Source organism: Misgurnus anguillicaudatus, chromosome 9, assembly GCF_027580225.2.
Source record: "Misgurnus anguillicaudatus chromosome 9, ASM2758022v2, whole genome shotgun sequence".
Classification (NCBI taxonomy): Eukaryota; Metazoa; Chordata; class Actinopteri; order Cypriniformes; family Cobitidae; genus Misgurnus; species Misgurnus anguillicaudatus.
In genome coordinates, this window is record NC_073345.2 from 15,049,264 (window position 1) to 15,069,935 (window position 20,672).

Consider the following 20,672-nt stretch of genomic DNA (forward strand, 5'->3'; position numbering starts at 1 on the left):
CAAATTAAATGGGACAAAAGGAACCAGCTTTTGACAAACACTATTCATCTGTAGATCTATCAGAATGTTTAAACCAAAGAAAATAGAGCTTGTAAGAAGAAAGAATTTCCAGAGATTTTTAAACTAAACAAGTCAAGTGTTTTATCTTTTTATTATTATCTGTGACACGCTTGGAAATGTGAATCTGTCTCTTACAGTATTTCATAGTAACCACTTTTCCTAACAGAACCCTGGTATGCAGATATGCTGATATGTTAATAAGGTGAATTTAAATTTATTCAGAAGGCTGCTATATGTAATTTTCGCTCCTTTATCGCCATATCTGTTTGACACTTTAAATTGCAGATTACTTGCTGAGTTAATTTCTTTGGTAAAAACGTGGTGAAGTCAAATTACGTCACAAAGTCAATAACGACACAATCAGACCTCACAGCACAACATTCAAAATCTCTATTATTAGCTTACCACTGTAAAAAAATGCAGCATGAAGTTAAAACAACTTTGCAATTCAATTCAACATACTGTTTTAAGTTCTGGGATGTAAAAGGTTGACATAACTTTTAAAATCAAGTTGAAATTGTTAAAAAGACACTCCACTTTTTTTGAATGGGCTTGTTTTCCAGCTCCCCTAGAGTTGAACATTTGATTTTTGCCGTTTTGGAATCTATTCGGTTGATCTCCGGGTCTGGCGCTAGCACTTTTGGCGTGGCTTGGCATAATGCATTGAATCTGATTGGACTATTAGCATCGCACCAAAAATCAACCAGAGTTTCAATATTTTTCCTATTTAAAACTTGACTCTTTTGTAGTTATATCATGTACTAAGACTGACAGAAAATTAAAAGTTAAGATTTTCTAGACAGAAATGGCTAGGAACTATACACTCTAAAAAAACAAATGGTGCTATATAGCACCAAAACTGTTGATTTGAATCGTAACCATAGAAGAACCGTTTTTAGTGCCATTTAGCACCGGTGAAGCACCGGTGAAGCACCTGTGCAGAACCATATAGGTGTCATATAGCACCACTATAGCACCACATTTGGTTCTACATAGCACTATATGGTTCTACACAGGTGCTTCACTGGTGCTTCACCGGTGCTATATGGCACTAAAAAACGGTTCTTCTATGATTACGAGCAAAGAACCACTTTTGGTGCTATATAGCACCGTTTGTTTTTAGAGTGTATACTCTCATTCTGGCGTAATAATCAAGGACTTTGCTGATGTAACATGGCTGCAGCAGGCGTAGTGATATTACGCAGCACCTGAAAATAGTCCCGTCATTGAAAGTAACCAACGGGACTATTTTTGGGCAGTGCGTAATATCTCTACGCCTGCTGCAGCCATGTTACATCAGCAAAGTCTTTGATTATTACGCCAGAATGAGAGTATAGTTCCTAGCCATATCAGCCTAAAAAAATCGCAACTTTTAATTTTCCGTCAGTCTTAGTACACGATGTAACTACAGAGGAGTCAAGTTTTAAATATCGAATCTCTTTGGTTAATTTTTAGCGCGATGCTAATGGTCTAATTAGATTCAATGGATTGTGCTAAGCTATGCTAAAAGTGGTAGCGCCAGACCCGGAGATCAGCTGAATGGATTCCAAAACGATAAGAATCAAATGTTTAACTCTAGGGGAGCTGGAAAATGAAAAAATATTAACCCATAAAAGTTACAGATTGCAGCTTTAAGCCCATAAAAACTGATTTACAAATATTATATTTTGAAAGTGGAAAAAAATCTCTTAAATATATTAGTAGAACTAGCATTGTAGGAATGTTGATTTGTAACAGTAAGATCTTTTGTTGAATATGTAAACCAGCACTGTAAAAATTGCTGTAGTTATGCAGCTGTTTGCCAGTAACTTACTGTAGATTTACATTTGTGGTATTTGCTGGCAAACAGCTGCCAGTAATACTGTAATTTCTACAAAATTGTATTTACAGTGAGTGCTTCATCTGACTCATCTAGACTATTTAAATGTTATATTTGTATATTTGTACATTTGTAGGTGGCTGCGTTAGTGTCCTGAAATAAGGCACTGCAGCTAGCAGGAAGTCACTGTAGCCAATACTCTAAAAAAAATCCTACTTCAAAATGTTCTCTCAACAAAGAGTAAGAATTAACTAACTTGAACAAAGATTTTTTTTTTGAAGAGGGTCAATGTATTATTTTGTGTTTACTGAATAAAATTAGCATAATCATCCTGCTAACAAATATTATTTGGTTGACTGCACTTAGATATGTAAGTGTTTGCTCAAATTGTTTACCCAACTTGCCAAACTGAGAAATCTGAACAAACAATTAAAAAACAATGGCCTGAATGGTTCCCAGCATGTCTATAGGCCCTGCTAACATTGTGCACTGAGAATGAGAGAGAGAGAGAGAGAGAGAGAGAGAGAGAGAGAGAGCTGCACTATGTTACTAATTGCTCCCTGAGCACCCCGCAGGTAGTCAAGAGGTTTGTGCACAAGAGAGGCAACGGTCTTATAGAGTACCATGAACTCATTCTGCTGTGTTGTCAGATACAGTAAAACGCATGCTTTGCCATTTTCTTGACATTTTTACCAGCATTGGCAAATTTTCTGACAACTCCTGTCATGATGACAAAGACACAGAAAATGAAGACTCGTACAATCTGTAAGGTAGCTCCAAAATGTCTCATCTAGCTTAACGACATGACACTAAAACTGTCTATGGAACTTTAAAGATAATGTAAATTAATATGAGAATAATACGGTCACATTCCAGGCCCTCCAAAATATATTGTAACAGGAAATAAATCAGAAATTGAATTTATTATTTATTTACTATCTGAGGTGAACAATATCTATGCATTATTGTAGAATTTGCTTTAATCAGTAATAAAGGTACAACTTCACACTAAAAAATACAGAAAAACGTATTTACCCCAATAAAAAAATATAGAAAAAACTTAAAGAACCCTGGCTTGTTTCAACCTATGGTTGGATAAAATACACTTTAAACAAATGCTGGGTTATTTTCAAAAAGGGACAAATCCAAGCATTACGTTATACACGAACATATCCTGGGTTGTTTTAGTCCAAAATGCTGTGGGTTGTTTCAACACATGGTTCTGTCAAATATGAAAATTTCCCAGGTTAATTTAACCCAGAAGTTGGGTTTGACCCTTTCTAACCCAACCATGGGCAGATTGGGCACTCTAAAAATGTTGGGTTGTTTTAACTCATAGTTGGGTCAATTATGGACAAACCCAACAGTTGTGTTCATTTCAAACCAAATGCTGGGTCGTGTCATAATAGTTTTGAAATATAGATTTTTTTCTACAAAATTGCATCGATTACCCTCACAATGCCTTTATTAACCCCCTGGAGCCGTATGGACTACTCCTGTGAAGGATGGATGCTCTTTTTCAGGTTTAAAAGTCACGGAAGAGCCACTTGGAAGAGCCAGGATATTTTCTAAAATAACTCCAATTGTATTTATCTGAAAGATGATGGACAAATGTATCTCAGATGGTTTGAAGGTGAGTAAATCACGTGGTCATTTTATTTTTTTTGCTGAACTATCGCTTTAAAATTCATCTGTGTATAGAGTAGACAAAATCCCAAAAATATCAGCGACTCTAGAGTATCAGTTGTTTGGGCAATCTCACAATGTGTTAGCACTATGCTGAACCTGCTTAAACCATCAACATGTGTGATTACAAACTTTCGCTTTATCACCAAGCATATGCGCCAAAAAATATCGCTGCTACAGCTCACACTGTCTGTGCCAACAAGTGGGTGATGTTTTTATCTACAATGCCAGACAAAAGAAACGGACAGCTTCTCCCAGCAACGGTGGAAGGTGAGATTAATCAGAGAAAAGCCATCTGGTGTCATAAATCATTTCAGCCACCCTGATCGGGGAGAACAACACGTCCCCCACTGCCGTTCAAATACACTCTCACGTGACAAATGATGTCAATAAATTGCCAAAGCTTTTTTTACGCAACTGATGATTTCACAAAATACGACAAGTGCACAGAGATATAACGGCGTGATGTAATACTTGATGCCCTCCCCGCTCTGTCCAGAACTAACTGCATGGAAGGGCGCATCCAGACTGGAACCACACCGCAAACACAAATTGAATGCATTATTATTTTATACATTTTTACAATTGACGAAAGTGATCCTGACTGAACTAGCACACTAATCTATTTGATCTTAATCTAGTTATTACAGATCTGGGGGGGGGGGTATTTCCCACACAACAACATATCACTGCCTAAACATCATTGCAGAAACTACAGTACGTCGCACAGATGGTAAGTAATAACGTCTACTAATTAATCTGTTTGAGATCAAAATTTCCTACAAAAATTTTACATTAACCTAACAATCTACATTTTTACACTATCTACAGTTTACAGTGTTGTTAACGCCAGAGAAAACAACTTCTCAGCAACCCACAACTGTATCCACATACAAAGAGATGTTGCCTATGGACACTAAAATCAGCATCACTCAACAGATCAATCACTCTGACAGCGACTGACACCCTGTGTTACCCTGGGTCACTCCTCGACAGCATATGGTTTTGCCCAAGCAAACGATTTGTCAATTTCAATGAATGGCAATCATTTGAAGGGGGATGGTTCCAGCAATTCAACATAACTGCAGCATAGCATGCTCGCCTGACTCCTGGCTGGGTGACAATTGTCTCTGTTTGCTGACACTCCCACAAAATTGGGTACTTTATATTGTGCCTGAGCAAACGCCCAGAGGCAGTTTACTGCATGACTGGGGGGAATGGATTGGCAGTGTTATATAAAAGTATGTTGTGCCCTTAAATAAATCGTTCTTGTTGGGAGTCGCCTATCTGTCAATGAGAGGCTGAGTTATATTGCATGAACAAAGGCAGAATGTCTTTGAACGCTTGTAGACTTTTAAATACAAATTGTCCTTTAAAGGGTTGGAATACATTTCCTGTATGCTCTTTAGTAATCTGTAGTAATTACCTGAGTTACCATTTAATTTAAAAACGATATACTTGATTTATTGAGTTTTTCATAAGCGACACACAGACTAAAGTGGGTCGCACACCGAACGAGAAGTGTCGCGCCGCAACTCGCAAGTATTGCACACCAGACATGCACATTAAATAGCACAAGTTTAGTCAGATAGTCTACTATAAGATGCAAAAAATGCGTTAGCAACCTATGTTAATCTAGCTTGGTAAAACCAGACCATATGGTCTGGCAAAGCTTCATAGACAAATCATTTCCAAAGGGGCGTCACCAACGGCGTCTTTTAAATGCCTCTGTGTCCAATTGGATAGACCTAAAACCAATCACAGCAATGAAGGAGACTTTGGCGGATCAAGTTGGTAAGAAAGCGATAACATCTTTTTATATATATATATATATATATATATATATATGAAGGCTTTGAGTGTTGTTCGTTGCTCGAGTTTTAACGAAATTGCTTAAAACAGGCGATAGCTGATTGGAACGAGTGATGTTCCACGGCGGCATCCATTTTTGTAATGTACAAAATCTGCTTCACCGTCGCTACGCTGTCGTCATCGTGTAAAGCCCGCCCCAACGTTTCTGATTGGTGGCGCAATTTCTCGGCATTAGAAATGGGCTTGAATGGCCTCTTTGACAGACTACTTTCAGAGCAAATCTAAATTTGCCGGAAGTTGTGTCTGGGTTTTCCCAGGCTAATGTTAATCATAAATGATTTGGGACCAATATGATGATGTTTCATTTTAAACTATGATGCTTGGTGGCACGGCAGGGATTTGAGCAGCGTCCAGGGTCACAGTGGACAGACGCCGTCAGATGCCGCCAGTGTGAGTACATATATAGAAATTAATGTGTTTGATTTTTAAATAAATGCCATGATATGTCCAACCCCCTTAAGAATTTGTTCTACACAACAATTCAAGAAGCCGATATGCAATAACTTGCTCAATAATGGCGGTAACAGGGCTCCAGACTAACTTTTTTCACTAGGAGCACAATGGCCCCCAACTGAAAATTTTAGGGGCACAACCAGAAAATTTAGGCGCACATACCGTAAATCAACATGCTAACCAAATATTCACATTTCTACTAAGTAATACACTGTATTACTAATAAATACTTTGATAATAGATGCAGAAAGTACAATGTGCTGTTTTAAATTCAGTGTCACATTACAAAAAAAGGTCAAATTTACTGGTCGCACATGTGCGACTGGATGTAAAATTCAGTGGCACACTCTCAAATTTTGGTGGCAAAATGCCACCATTTGGTGGCAGTCTGGAGCCCTCGGTAACCTTTCTATATAAGATGCATATTGTGGTATGCACATTCGCAATTATTTTTATTTATTTATTTACCCTTTCTGTATGACATGCATACTGCGATATGCACGTTTGCAATATTTTTTATATGTTGTATCTTACAGCCCTACTAGGAATACATTTGAAGACAACTGGTACACATTTGGTATTATGCTACATTTAAGAGGTACTATCACAAAGAATTACAAGGCCGACTACATTATTTAAGTTATTAGCCCAACACGCACAGCAGAAAATGGACACCTTTTCTGATCTCATAAAACCATAGCAGCTTTTTCTCTCTGACTGGTTAGTGTAACAGTGTTTCACAGTCTTTTTTTGTTCCCTCCCACTTTCTCTCCAGAGATGTTAAAGCTGGTGATAGACTAAAGGAAAGCCGAAGGCCTTGACAGCACGGTGTGGGTGCACCAGGATATAAGTGTTCCTTCTATAGCAAATGTGTCTGCCATCCTTCTCCTTCATTCTTATTCTACTGCTCAACCAGAGTCAGAGATGGCGAAACTGACAGGGCAGCATTTCAGTTCAGTGTCCTCTATTTTTCTCCCTCTCCCCCATCCAGATGTCTGCTTGACATCTATTCTGCTAAGAGACGTGTGTCTGAATTGAAGATTGTGGGGTTGAGCCGTGTATGTATTTTGCACTGTGCTTGAGAACTCTGTCTGCGCAGACGCTCTCCATTAGGAAGCTTCATTACTTTCATTTGGATTATTAATTGGTTTGCAGCACCGCCTGAAGGCTCCGCAGGGGTGTGTTGGTGTAATGTGACAAGTTATCCATTATAAGGCGTGTATGTGTGTGCGTTACAGTCTGTTATGCCAGAGCTGGGTTTTTTATAGGCATCATGATGTACTGAACTTATTCGAGTCTCATCTTAAAATAGAAATGCAAAAAATTATTTAGTTAATCACTTCTCCTGTCTTCCATTGGTTGGACAAACATATAGTCACTCCATTAGCTTCACTATAGCTGAGACAATGTGGTTGTGTCATTAACAACATAGGGTGAATATTAGGGTTAGTGGTATTGTACAGTCTGACTTTTTCTAATAATATCACATATCTTATACATTCCAGTTTGTTTACCTTTGCCTGTACTACTCTGAATTTCCTCCAATGCAAAATTGTTATTTTAAGTTAATTGTTATAAAAATTGTTATAGTAAAAGTTATTTTACATTTATGCATTTGACAGACGTTTTATCCCTGGGTTCACACTGTTAATGCAATGCCCTACCACTGAGATATGGAGCACGACAAATGACAAAAGACAAATCACCTGCCAAACCAGAGTACCAACATCAAGGAGAAATCTAAAAACCTCCTACTCGAATAATTAAGTTGTCCTAATAACACATTACATTTCATGATATCTTAATGTGTTCCACTTGGCTGCATAGAGACCACAGGACTCCTTTGTTTTGAAGGTTTAATGAGAAGGAACGCTGCCTCTCCACTTGCCGAGGGAGCTACAGTTGGGAATATAAGAAAATCCAACTGGGAACCTTTCACACAGCAGAGATAGTTAAGCTCTTTGTATTCTGAATGTCTCGTCCTAGACAACAAGAAGATCTTAAGAAACAACCAGGCCATTAAAGAAAGCTCTGGTATATATTTCCTTTAAACAATAATGAGCCACACTGAAGGTGACAACATTTTAAATCACTCTTCTGTGTCTGTTGGAGATAAAGGCAGTTGTCAGGGTCGTGAGGTTGTTGTCATCACAATGCATTGTAATTCAGAGAAGACCGGCGGGATCACTTAGTGTCATTTAAGCAGAAACCTAATGATTATGTCGATGTTTCCTGTCTTCTATTTCTTTGATGACCTTCAACGCTACAGTAAAATGTCCCTCGTAAAACGTGGTCTTATCTCTCCGACTCTGCATTAATGAAGTCCAAACAGCTCACACTGCCAACAACTCTCTATCACTAGGAAACCTTTGCAACTACGATTCGATCCAGAATCAAAGTCAAAAGCTTTTTTTAAATAAATTGGCAGCCTTCGTGGTATAAAAATAGTTTGAGGATATTAATCAGGGTTCCCACCCCTTAGTTAACTTCAAATTCAAGGACCTTTCAAGGACTTTCCAGGTCCAATACCCTCAAATTCATGGGCTAAATGTGGGGACACAATTCAAGTAAGAGCAAGGTTACATTGTGTTACCTTTTAAGATACATTGTTACAGTTTCCTTTCGAGGGAACGAGTGCTGCGTCACTGCAGTGACACTTTGGGGACGCCTCCAGGGGTAAGTGCGTTTTAATGTGTACATCAAATTCAACCAATGATGAGGCTTAACCACAAAGCCAGGGTGACGTGGGAGCCATGAAGTATATCGCTATCTGAAATATTGCCAAAGACGGCGTTACAGGGACGCTGGAAGTATGGCAAGGGAGACGCAGCGTCTCGTTCCCTTCTCAGGGAACAACAGTTACTTACGTATTACGAGACGCTTTCATGTGTCAAACACAACTATGCAAAAAAGCATTTTGTTATGAATCAACATTTGCATACAGAAGATATAAGCATTTAAAGCGAACAGTTTAGCACGTTTGCTTACAGTCTAGAATTGTGTGATATTATCCTACACTACACAGGGAATAATATGGATTTTTTTCCAGAAAACTTCTTGCATAAAATAGATTCAAGCACATTCAATGACCTGTATCTATGTATGTATATTTTCAAAAGGGCCTTGAATTTTTTCCCCCAGATTCACAAACTTTCAAGGATTTCAAGGACCCGTGGGAACCCTGATTATAATGCATTACACTATTTTATTACAGTACTGAAATAATGCAAGATGAATAGTTTACCCAAAAATGAAAATATTGTCATTATTCATTTCCCTTAGGACTTGGAATATTGAGAAATTATGATTCAAGACTGAGTCTTCTTACTTAACATCTCTGTTTGCATTACAAATGAAGAAAAAAGCATTTCTTTGGCACCAAACCTTCATACTTGGAAGATGGTGCATTGGTGGGTAGTAGACATGTGGTGCTTTAACAATAAAAACACTAACAGAAAGTGAGAATTCACCAGGCAGAGTTTCTGTTGCTGTCCTGGACCACGACAGAAAAAAAGTCAAGTTGTACCTTCAGTCTCTCAGAAACCCCATCGGTAAAGTTGATGGTGAACTCTTCAACTTTCGGGACCTTCGGCTTGCCCTTGTTCTTCTGCTCCGTCTGGTACTCAGTCCGTGTTTTCACCACAACCTGCACAGAGTAAAATTAACCATTAAAACAAACTCTCTGAACAGGAAATTTCTACAGGGTCAGAGTTTGATAACCTGGACGATAAACTACAGATACAGTATAAGCTAAGGTGTTTAGCTGGCATTTTCAGTCGTGATTAATGAGTAACTAAACCCTAAACCAACTTTTTTTAGTTAATGATCTGTAAGAATGGGGCTGTATTAGTTCTGCTGATTTGAGTAACTTTTTTGACATTTGGGTATAAAGTGTTTCAATGCTACAATAAATAGTGTAAAAACATCTGAGTGCTGCCCTCTTCAGGTTGAACAGTGGCTACTGCAGTTGAATTTTCCTATTGGATATTGAGGTACTGCATGACGTAAGCGCTATGACCCTACGAACAGTAAGCAGGTTCAAGCTCACCACGCCCTTGTAACGATCTCACCACACCCTTGGTACAAGCTCAGTTTGTCCCCTCTATCCCCGTTGGGGTCTGCCCACTTTTCTTGCATTCTTCAAATATTGCCAGTGGGTGGAGTCAGGCTCTGACCAGGGGTTTAGTTACTCTTTAAATTCTTTAGTGGATATGGGTCCAAATTCATCATTTAACACCATTGCTGAGAATTTTCTCCATATAATTGGTGACAGTCTTATTCCCATGGTTTAAAATCGCCTTGGTTCCAACATCACAAACATGTAACCAACTGTATCAACACAGTTAAAAGAGTGGATTGGGGCGGCATAGTGGTGAGCACTGTTGTCTCACAGCAAGCAGGTCTCCGGTTTAATCTCCGGCTAAATCAGGTGGCCTTTCTGTGAGGAGTTTGCATGTGTTCTCTGTGTCAATGTGGGTTAACTCCGGATACTCTGGTTTACTCCCACAGGCCAAAAACACACAAGTTAGATATACCAAATTGGATGGATTAACTTTGGGAATTGATTAACCCGTTCTTGCTATTAATATAGCCATAGATGCTAGAATGGGGTGAAGAATAAAGAAAGTAAGAAAGAAAGAAAGAAATAGAGTGTGGATCAGTAGTTTGAGTTATAGATATTTTGTATGGATTCAGCATAGACTCGGTTGCTTCTATGATCCTTACACGTGCAGTGTGAATGCTTTAACCTGTTAACATCAGCGCTTAAAGATTAGTGTGGCAAACGCGCAGTTCATGTATGCATTGTGTAGAAACCGAACTTAACAGTTATATGTCTGAAACCATAGATACAGTATGTATAAAGGCTAGAAGTCTCGCCATCGCTGCTGGCCAATTGAGTGGAACGTCTGCATTTGGCGGCCATCTTACCACAGGCAGCTCGCTCACTCGTAGCATTGTGTTTTAATGATGCATGTACTTTTAAATTACCAGAACTTGCTTAATTTTCTACCACTTTTCAAACGATTTGGTTTGTTATAAACGTTAAAGATGTACCTATGACACTGCATATTTAAACTAAAAAAATTTTTCATGAAACATGCTAAAGCATCCAGAATTATAGCCACGGTTGTAAGAAACCAAACCGTTTAAAAATAATTATGGTAATTTAAAAGTAAATGCATCATTAAAACAAAATGCTATGAGTAAGTGAGCACCCTGTGGTAAGATGGCCGCCAGGTGATGACGTTAGAGACTCCACCGTGACACATCTAGCCTTTATACATATCTATGACTGAAACCTTTTACATATGGTCCAAGGTGGTGTAAAAGGTGGGGACTAATTAGCATAATCATATATATGGTCCGAGATGTGTGATTGAATAGAGGCAGTAACTAATTTGCATATTCATAAATCCGCATATACTAAATGAGGCAAGGGTATAGAGTTACAATCTAGCTGTTTTGAAGCATGAAAAAATTACTGTGACAAGTAAAACTTTTATAAATGCTATTATGATGCTCAAAGATGCGTTTTAACCACTGATCTATATAAATGACTGGATTGCGCATGACGTCACACTTGTGAAGCCACCGCGCCGCCATGTTGGTATACCCAAACGTTCTATTAAATCAATGGACGTTATCAGATTTTAATGATAAAACATCACTTTACTCGTCTTCGTTTTTATATGTGAAGTTACCCTGTACATTATTACAACACAAACATCCAAAGCATGTAAATAGTTATTTACTGAAAGTTGTACATTTTGCGTTTTAATCAGTTATTATACATTCATCTTTATTACAGTATCAGAACAAGACAGACCGCAGCATATTTAGTATTAATGACAATAAACGTGCTCATTCTGAAATCTAAATAAATAATCATACTTTGTACCGTATGTGCATGCAATAATTTGCTAGTTTTGTAATTATGTTGTAAACTTACAAGTTACCTAAACTTATTAAGAGAAATAACGCTGACCGTCACAGTGTAGCTGAATGTCAAAAAAAAACGTTATTTATACCCGTGTCATTAACAAATGCAACAGACACACTCACCTTAACGGTTTTTTATAAATCCATTATCCTGCCCGATTAAAACATAAACATTGCAAATAACACCAGAATTAACAAATAATTAACGTACACATATCCTAAAAATTAACCTTGTGTAACTGATACGCTGTAAAGGGGGTAAATTTTGATCATGATTTTGAATGGAAGTCAATGACGCTCTCTGCCGGTTGGGTATACCAAGACGGCGGCTCGAACTCTGCGCTGGCTTCACCTCACGCAGTTACGTCAAGCGTTCTATGCGCAATCCAGTCATTTATATAGATCAGTGGTTTTAACTGATACAATTCTTGACTACAGGGAGACTTTAAAGGCGGGGTGCAGAATTTTTGAAAAACGCTTTGGAAAAGGGAGTCGGGCCGACTACCAAAACACACTTGTAGCCAATCAGCAGTAAGGGGTGTGTCTACTAACCAACATCGTTGCCCGGTTTGGGTACTGTATGTGTGGGGTGGGTCTATCATAAGAAGATCCAGATTCTATTGGGGTAGGGACGCTTTTGTTTAGGTGATTTCAAATGTCAACATTGGCTTTGGAGATCATGCACCCCGCCTTTAAGGAAGCTGAATTTAAAGAAGAAAATTAAACAAATCATGAAAGGCAGTTGTGTTGAGCTAATGAAATTCATCTGTTCTATGTTTAATTTTTCTGAATTCAATTATATTCCTGTCATTCTGATTTAATCCCGTTGTCGTATAGATGTAGAAATACAACCTCCGGATGATGACCTGCCACTTCACTTCCTAATCCTGAAGCTGATGAAGTATAATATCCCATAGACCACAGGATGACTCTTCACCACTTGTCATAAACTTTGCAATTACTGCTTATCTGTCTTCATCCCAACCCCTCTGACATTTCATTTTTCTCAGAATAACCATCATGTCTGCTTTCATTTGTCCATTCATCTCCTCATTCAAACACCATGTTATCAGTGGAAAAGTTATTTGAGTTTGTGCTCTTCCTCAGTCCGCAGGATTGAGCATTTTCTCTATTACTGCTGATTCAAGCCATCAATAGTGTGAACACAAGAGACTACAGCAGTTCAGACTTCAATATAAACATTGTTCTGATATTGACTGTAATGACAACCTGTTTGATAAAGAAATGATATGAATTATGACAAAATAGGATTTGTAATCTGCTTGCAATTAGAAGAAGATGAATGTGGTCATCTGCAGATGTAATATGGTGGTTTTGTGAGTCCTGCATGACACCAGGGTTTCCCGCAACATATTTCAGTTAAGGGGCCCCGCCTAAGCTTGGAAACCCTACTGCCTAAAATCAGTCAATTATTCCGCTTATACCACGGTTACCACAAGCATTGCTCTGGTGCCTATTTTTAAGACATTTGACAAGTTAGGTGTGCGGTTTACAGAAAAATAATCAACACTCATAGAACATTTCTCAGCCAATCAGAATGCAGCATTCAACAGACCCGTGGTATAAGATAATGTAATTAATAGTTCTACAACATCTGCTTTAGTTTGTGTTTATTAGCCCTTTAGTTTCACTCATCACGCAGCTATTCCCGTTAGAGGTAAAAACATTTAATTTATTAATAATCAATGTGTTCATTTTTTGTCATAGTTTCTTCAAAATTAAGTTTTATTTGAGTGTTTTAAAAATAAATATTTTATTTATTTATTTTATTAAAATATTTTAATTTTCATCATGACGCATATGCCCCACCCTTTGATTGACACACCCTCAGACCCACCCACCCGCCCAACGCTACCACCTTAACAAATTTTCTGCGGGAAACCCTGTGCACACTTGCATCTTATGAAACGTGTCAAAAAATGACTACACAGAAGATAAAATAAATAGGATTTTAATCTGTGAATGATGTGATTTTTGTGAAATGTAAAAAATATACATTCTTTTAGATTCTGTTCTTAGCTTGGCTCGTGTAAAATAAATAATAGTAGAGCTAACAGATCTTTCAAATAATTTGCAGTCATTACTGTCTGATTGCTATCTGCAGACCTCTAGAGAAAGATAATGATTTCCCGCAGGGTTGATCCTTGTCCTGCTTAGAGACTTTAATGTCAGCATGGAAAATTAATGGCTCTATTGTATACATTTTGGTGACTAAGTTTAATACAGTGACTTTAGATTCTAAATTCTGTTTTCTTTCCAAATCAATAATTCTACTTTCGGCTCCAGTATTAATAAATTACAGTTTAACACATTTTTCTATTATCAAATTTTGATTTGACAAAGATTTGACATTTTTTTATATAATATTGTTTTTTAATATTTTTCCTTTTTAATAATGGTCTTTAATAATGGCCATTATTCTGCAAAATTACAGTACTCCTTTATTTCATTATTGCCTATAAATTACAGATGTATTGTGTTATGTCAGGAATATTTTCAAGTGATGTCACTGGAAGCCAGTCATAATTATGGCCCTGCAAGGCTCACATGTCTTTGAAAACCCTGTTTCACCTCCCAACCCCCCATCTGATATCTGGCCTTAAGCGACAAGGATGATTCAGCTAAATCAAAATTTGAAAGTTTGTTTTGTTAGGCTAACATTAAATGACTACAGATTAAATGACTTTCTATACGTTACATTATTACTGTGCTCGCTAGTACAGTTTAATCTTTACCACATAGCCTGAGGTTCTGGAAACCCTTAATAGTCTGAAGCCCCGGGACATTGAATCCACTTGCTTGATCCATAATTATTACACGGCTTATTGGAATGCTTGATTCTGATTGGTCTGTCATGATATTTGAGGGTTTGTTAATCCCAGATAACAACTGCTCAAAACTAATAAAACAAGGTAACCCGGATGCTGCAAACCATTTTAAAGGTACAATATAAAATTACACAAAAATAAAATAAAATATGTATTTTATTAACATATATGACATTATATTTACAAATGATTAAACTAAATTGTGTGTTCATGACATTTGAACGTGTTGCCTTAAAACTCTAAATAAACAGGGTTTTTTTCACTGAAGGTCTGCATTTGTTGAAAATTTGAAGTTTTCAAATCAATATTAAGGGCTCTATCTTACACCCGGCGCAATGCAGCACAATGCGCGACGCAAGTGTCTTTCGCTAGTTTCCACCCTAATTTTCACGTTTAGCGCCGCGTTGTTTAAATAGCAAATGCATTCGCGCCCCCTTTGGCGCCCATGGGCGTTCTGGTCTGAAAACGAGGCGTGTTCAGGCGCATTGTTGGCGCGTTGCTATTTTGAGGCAACTAAAATAGACTACGCCATTGACCAACAAAAACCTGGTCTAAAGTCTAAAGTCAATGGCGCAATGTGTTTTATGTTATTTAAAGAGCGCATTAGTAATATGCGCCTATAAACGGGAGGACAACGCGGGTTTGCTTATCACAAAGTACATGAATGCGCAGCAGCACAAAAATGCTTTTAAATATGAAAGATTAAAGGATTGAATGTAAAAGATTATTATTGAGTCTCTTGGACATAAATGAGGAGTAATTATGAGACGTTAGAAGGCGCAAAGAGCTGCTTCACCTGTAGCCTGGTAAGTAAATACATGCTTTGCTTTAAACAAATGCATCTGTTTTTAAATGGGTTTTTTTATGCTACCTCACGGATTTAGTGTATATGATGACTCTGTACCTGTGGATAGGGTGTGATGAGAAACATTTTAAGTAATGCTTAAAAAAAACTCTTTGCTAAAAAAACGCTGTCCAAAGTGCTGAAACGTGAGGAGAGCCGTTTGTAATTTCTTTATCTCCTGTTTGTTACAAATAAAGTATTTTTACAGTACAAACCTTATCTTATATACTTGTAAATTATGTTTTGATGATATTGGATAGCCATACATTTAAAGCAATTACAAGCCTGCTTTTTTACTTCCATGACTAAAAGAAAACGGGTTTTAAAGGTTTTAATAAAAAAATAACAATTTCAATACAATTGAAAAACAACACAATTATTTAACATTAATCTTAAACTGGGGATCTTCTTCCTCCGCTTAGTTTTTCAGTTTACAAAGTTCGTCATCTAAATAGGGATTAGACATAGCGCCAGCGCAACTTGCTTTTAAAGGGGATGAAAGCTGAGACTCTCATTGGTTTACTGCACGTTACGCCCAAAATACTCCCATTACAATAGGACCTACCCTTTTCGACCATGCGCTCGGCGCAAAAACGATTTTATCCGTCGTTAAATTAGCAAAAGTGGATTCGGACACGCCCATTTAGACGTTGCGCTTTGCGCTTTAGACAATGCGCTTAGATCGTTAAAATAGGGCCCTAAATCTCCAAAACCACTTAAGAGGTAAATAGCTGTGTTATAAGCAGGATAATGTACAGGTAGCCCTTTCAGTAATATGCAAGACCATCCGCTTCACGGCTTATTTCTGCGATAACAACCGTCTGCCTATACACTATTCCTTACTTAGACTATACTCTCAAACTGTCCTGTCGTTGCTGATGACCAACCAGAAAATGGTGTCATATTTGTAGTTTTTTTACATTCTAAAAAATAAAAGTGCTAATAGGGTTTTTTGCATTTCATCTTATCTTTTTTAATCTAAAGAGCCTATTTTGAAACAGAAAGCATCTGTGGATGTTATAGGTTCTTTATGGAAGCATAAAGCATGAAAGAATCCACTGGCGGCAGGTCAATAGGGGGCGCTGGGGCGCCGCCCCCCTAAAGTTGGCCAGAGAGGAAATCTACTTTAACATGTTACCAAAAACGTATATATAGGGCAAATTAATACAAAATATGTTATCATTTGTTATCATGTTATCATTTATCATTATTAGTCATGTAGTCATGTCATATGTGTGTTTGTCTGGGGCGCCACCCAAACGAGTGTGTATGTAGGTCAGTAAATTTGTTAAAAGAATGTGACTTGAGGCCGAGCTCTAATTGGCTTGTTTCAGATCCGCCTTGGGGTGCAGCAAATCAATATTTTTTATGTTTTTTATGTTTTCATGTGATTTCAAGAGTCTCATAACCGCGTTGCAGATTGTCATGTAGCTGATAGTTACAGTACTGATAAGTGGAAGCAAGTGAAATATCTTTAGATGAAAGAAAATATGATTTTATCCTTACAAAATCACAATTTACATTGCGTTCAGTTAAAGAATTAATAACGAATAAAGAACCTTGGACCAGATTAACCAGCATAAGTCAAGTGATCGCTGTTTTCCCACATTTTACTCCAATTCACAGATTCATAGTACATTTATTTCATGCTTTAATAGTCGACTTCAACAGTAACATTTTCAGCATTATAGCTAAGCAGTAATGATATTCATCACCTGATAAATATAAATGGCTATTTACAGTCCTGCATTACTAAAATAAAAGTTTGATTTCTTTTGTTAGTTTACCCCCCCCCCCAAATTTTTTTAAGCACCAGCCGCCACTGAAAGAATCTTTTATCTTTAAAGGCAGGGTGCATGATCTCTGAAAGCCATGTTGACATTTTAAATCACCTAAACAAACACGCCCCTACCCCAATAGAATCTAGACCTTCTTTTGATAGACACGCCCCACACATACGCAAACCAAGCAACAATGTCAGTCAGTAGACACGCCCCTTACTGCTGATTGGCTACAAGTGTGTTTTGGTAGTCGCCCGAATCCCTTTTCCAACTGTTTTTCAAAAATCATGCACCCTGCCTTTAAGAGTGTAAACATCTAGAAATACTTCATTCTGGTTGGTCCATTGTATAATTCAGTGATCACATAATAACCATTGTCTATGACAATACTATTCTACATTTCCATGGTCTAATAATAAACAACTAAAATGAACTTAAGTCAATATTTCACAATCAGGCATTATTTTATTGATCAAGTAGCTGTGTAATAGGCAGAATATCACTGTCTGATGAACTTTATCATAAAATAAACCTCCTCACAGTCACCGATCAAAGCCGTTGATCTCTAAGAGCCCAGATCTATACATTTATAAAACAAAGCTCTATATGCAAAATGTTTCTTCCTGTATATATTAAAGGGGCCATTGCATGAAAATGTTAGCATTGCCACTTTGTAGGTGTGAGCAAAAATAGGTAATTGAAATTTGGCTTTCATTATGCTGTCATAAGGACATCTTATTAGAATAATACCGCCCCCTTAATCTGCACTATCCAACCACTGCACTGCCATTTAGTGCAACGAGAAAGAGAGAGAAAAGAAGGACTTGACAGCACAATTGAGTTTGAATTACAACAAACCACCATCATTGTGATCAGTGTTTGCACTTCATCCGCTCATTTGCATTTTAAAAAACACACCCAAAACGACACATTTTTGCTCAAACCTACAAAGTGGCAATGCTAACTTTTTCATGCTATGACCCCTTTAATGTATGGTTTTTTTTGCCACTCCTTCTCAACCAATGCACAATACGTGAGAGCCACTAGCGTCCACCCAGTGAAAAGCTTCGCTAGCTGACATAGACGTGTTAATAATCCAACACATCCTCTTCACCTCTGAGCTGACATTCAACAGAGGATGCAGCAGCCTCCATATGACAGCTGAGATAAAATGGCTATTTCTCTTTGTCATGCAGGCCAATAAAGCCACACCGTCCCAAAGGATTATCCAGGCAAGGCAGGGGAAGCCGGGGCTTAGATAAGCCTTGTGCACTCCTTTAAAATATGACAGTGTGCGCTTTTGTGACCGGCTTGAGCACGGCTTGGGCAAAGTGACAGGCCACTTCAGTTAGCAGGTGCAAAGCATGATTGCGCCATCCTCAGCAAATCCCAAATGGGGTCCAAAGCAGCACTCGAAAGCGTTTTACAGCTCTCACCCTTACGCACACTAGCAACCTGATGTTGCAGTGAAACCGACTGTACCAACTGGTTTCAAAACCAATGTAAAAATACCGTATAAGTACAGTTTAAGTTAAGACACTTGGTTTGTAAACCAGTATGCTCTCCAGGTGCTAAAACTGGTTTAGACAGGTTTCCATATCATGTCTCTGATGTGATATTTTACAATGCGATGTGAGCCAGTGTCTGTCCTCTTATATAAGACATAGCAACGTTCCTTACCTTGTCTGGGGCTTGATACTGAAGATTAGTAACATCCAAGGGCGTGATGAGGGGGACGTTTTGAAAGCCGTCCTCAACGCTCACAGCTTTTGCTCCTTTGTCTTGTAGATTACTCCCTAATTTAACCATATTTACTGGATGATTTTACTTCTCACCAGCCTGCAAACACAAAGGCTTTTAAGTACTGTTGCAAAATATTTTAAAACGCTGACTGCTTTTAGTCACATATGGACACAATACAAATCTATATATAGCAGTATTGCACATCACCTATATATTTGGTAAACACCTCACGCATGTCTGTCTGTTTCCAGAAAAACGCGAATGTTCTTTGTAAAATGCTAAATAAATAGCTTTCATTGATCTATATCATCTTAGATCATAAACAAGATATGTGGATTAAAATGCATGTGTCGAAACATCAGTCACAGACATAAAGCGTCCGCGCCCCTTTATGGCTGCATGGTTTACCAGTCACAACAATTTATCTGCCACCCAAACACGACACGCGCTCGCTAAAACATGTTTTAAACGCGTACTCACCTAAATGTTTCACTTTCGCGCTGTTATAAGGTTCAGAGACAGGTTGAAATCGGGTTGTTGAGGAGGGCAGGTGGTGCGGAGAGATGGAGAGGCTGTATGTGTGTGTATGTGTGTGCGGTGCTGATGAGAGAGATGCAGATACTGACGCCGGTCGCGCGCAGCATCCAAACCCCTACTTACGATAAAGCCACTAGGGGGATCTAAAGGAAACCCTACATTTGTTTTGCTCGATCCTTAGAAACCCTAAAGCTCAATGCCAGCACACGCAGTCTTGCTTGCCATCTAGTGAAAAACGGAGAGAAGTACAGTAGTTTTTTCTGTGTTTCATTTCCAGTTCAAACTTTTATTTATAAAATTTGACGTGACATTATTAGGCTACTATGGCATTATGCTGATTTTGATAATATATTAACAATATAAAGTAAACAATTCCGCCTAATAATATAAATCGACGCTGTTTACGGTTGCACGCGACATGGATAAAGTTATCCTGTGACACACCGTTGTTTTAACACTTGAACACGTGACATTCTTCCACGTCCTGGGATTGGGTATTGTGATAATTTTTTAATTATTAATAAATGAAATTATTTGTTGATAATTCATGTCTTTTATCTCACAACATTCACACATATACAGTTTCGTCGTATATTATTTATTTATTATGTAATGTTTATTATATACTTTAATAGAGTGTTGCAAGTATGACGTATTTTTGTAGGCCAATCCGAAAGTGAGCAGCACACATTCGACAGGCAGACACAGTCAATAACTTAAAAAAAATTGTTAAAGACTTATCTTTTTAAGCAAGCATTTAATCTTTGATATTTTATACTGTCTGTTAACATGTATTACTATGAATTTAATGTATTTTAATGTATTACCTTTTTTTAATGTCCTCCATAATATGTAAGATGTCCTTGAGTGTCTAGAAAGGCGTCGGCCTAATAAAATATTATTATTATTAGGGGTCAAGCCACGAAGTGGCGTAGACACCTATTGTATCTGTTAGTTTTCTTATTATTATTCTTCTTCCTTCTTCCTCCATTGAAGTCAATGGCAGCCCATAGAACCGTACGTACGAAAGTTATGAAATTTGGCACACATGTAGAGGACGGTCTCAGAAGTTACTATAGCAACATTGG

At 37.8% G+C, this 20,672-nt stretch overlaps 1 protein-coding gene across 1 annotated transcript in view; it reads right to left on the reverse strand.

The window, feature by feature from the left end:
- Positions 1-19,894, reverse strand: part of nsg2 (neuronal vesicle trafficking associated 2) — a 35,555-nt gene extending 15,661 nt beyond the window's left edge. Inside the window, exons 1-3 of the mRNA XM_055180739.2 lie at positions 19,528-19,894; positions 18,985-19,143; positions 9,417-9,536 (exon numbers count right to left, since the gene is read on the reverse strand). Coding sequence (XP_055036714.1) covers positions 9,417-9,536; positions 18,985-19,113 — 249 coding nt within the window. The 5' untranslated portion in view covers positions 19,114-19,143; positions 19,528-19,894. The remainder of the gene's footprint in view (positions 1-9,416; positions 9,537-18,984; positions 19,144-19,527) is intronic.
- Positions 19,895-20,672: the final 778 nt, after the last annotated feature.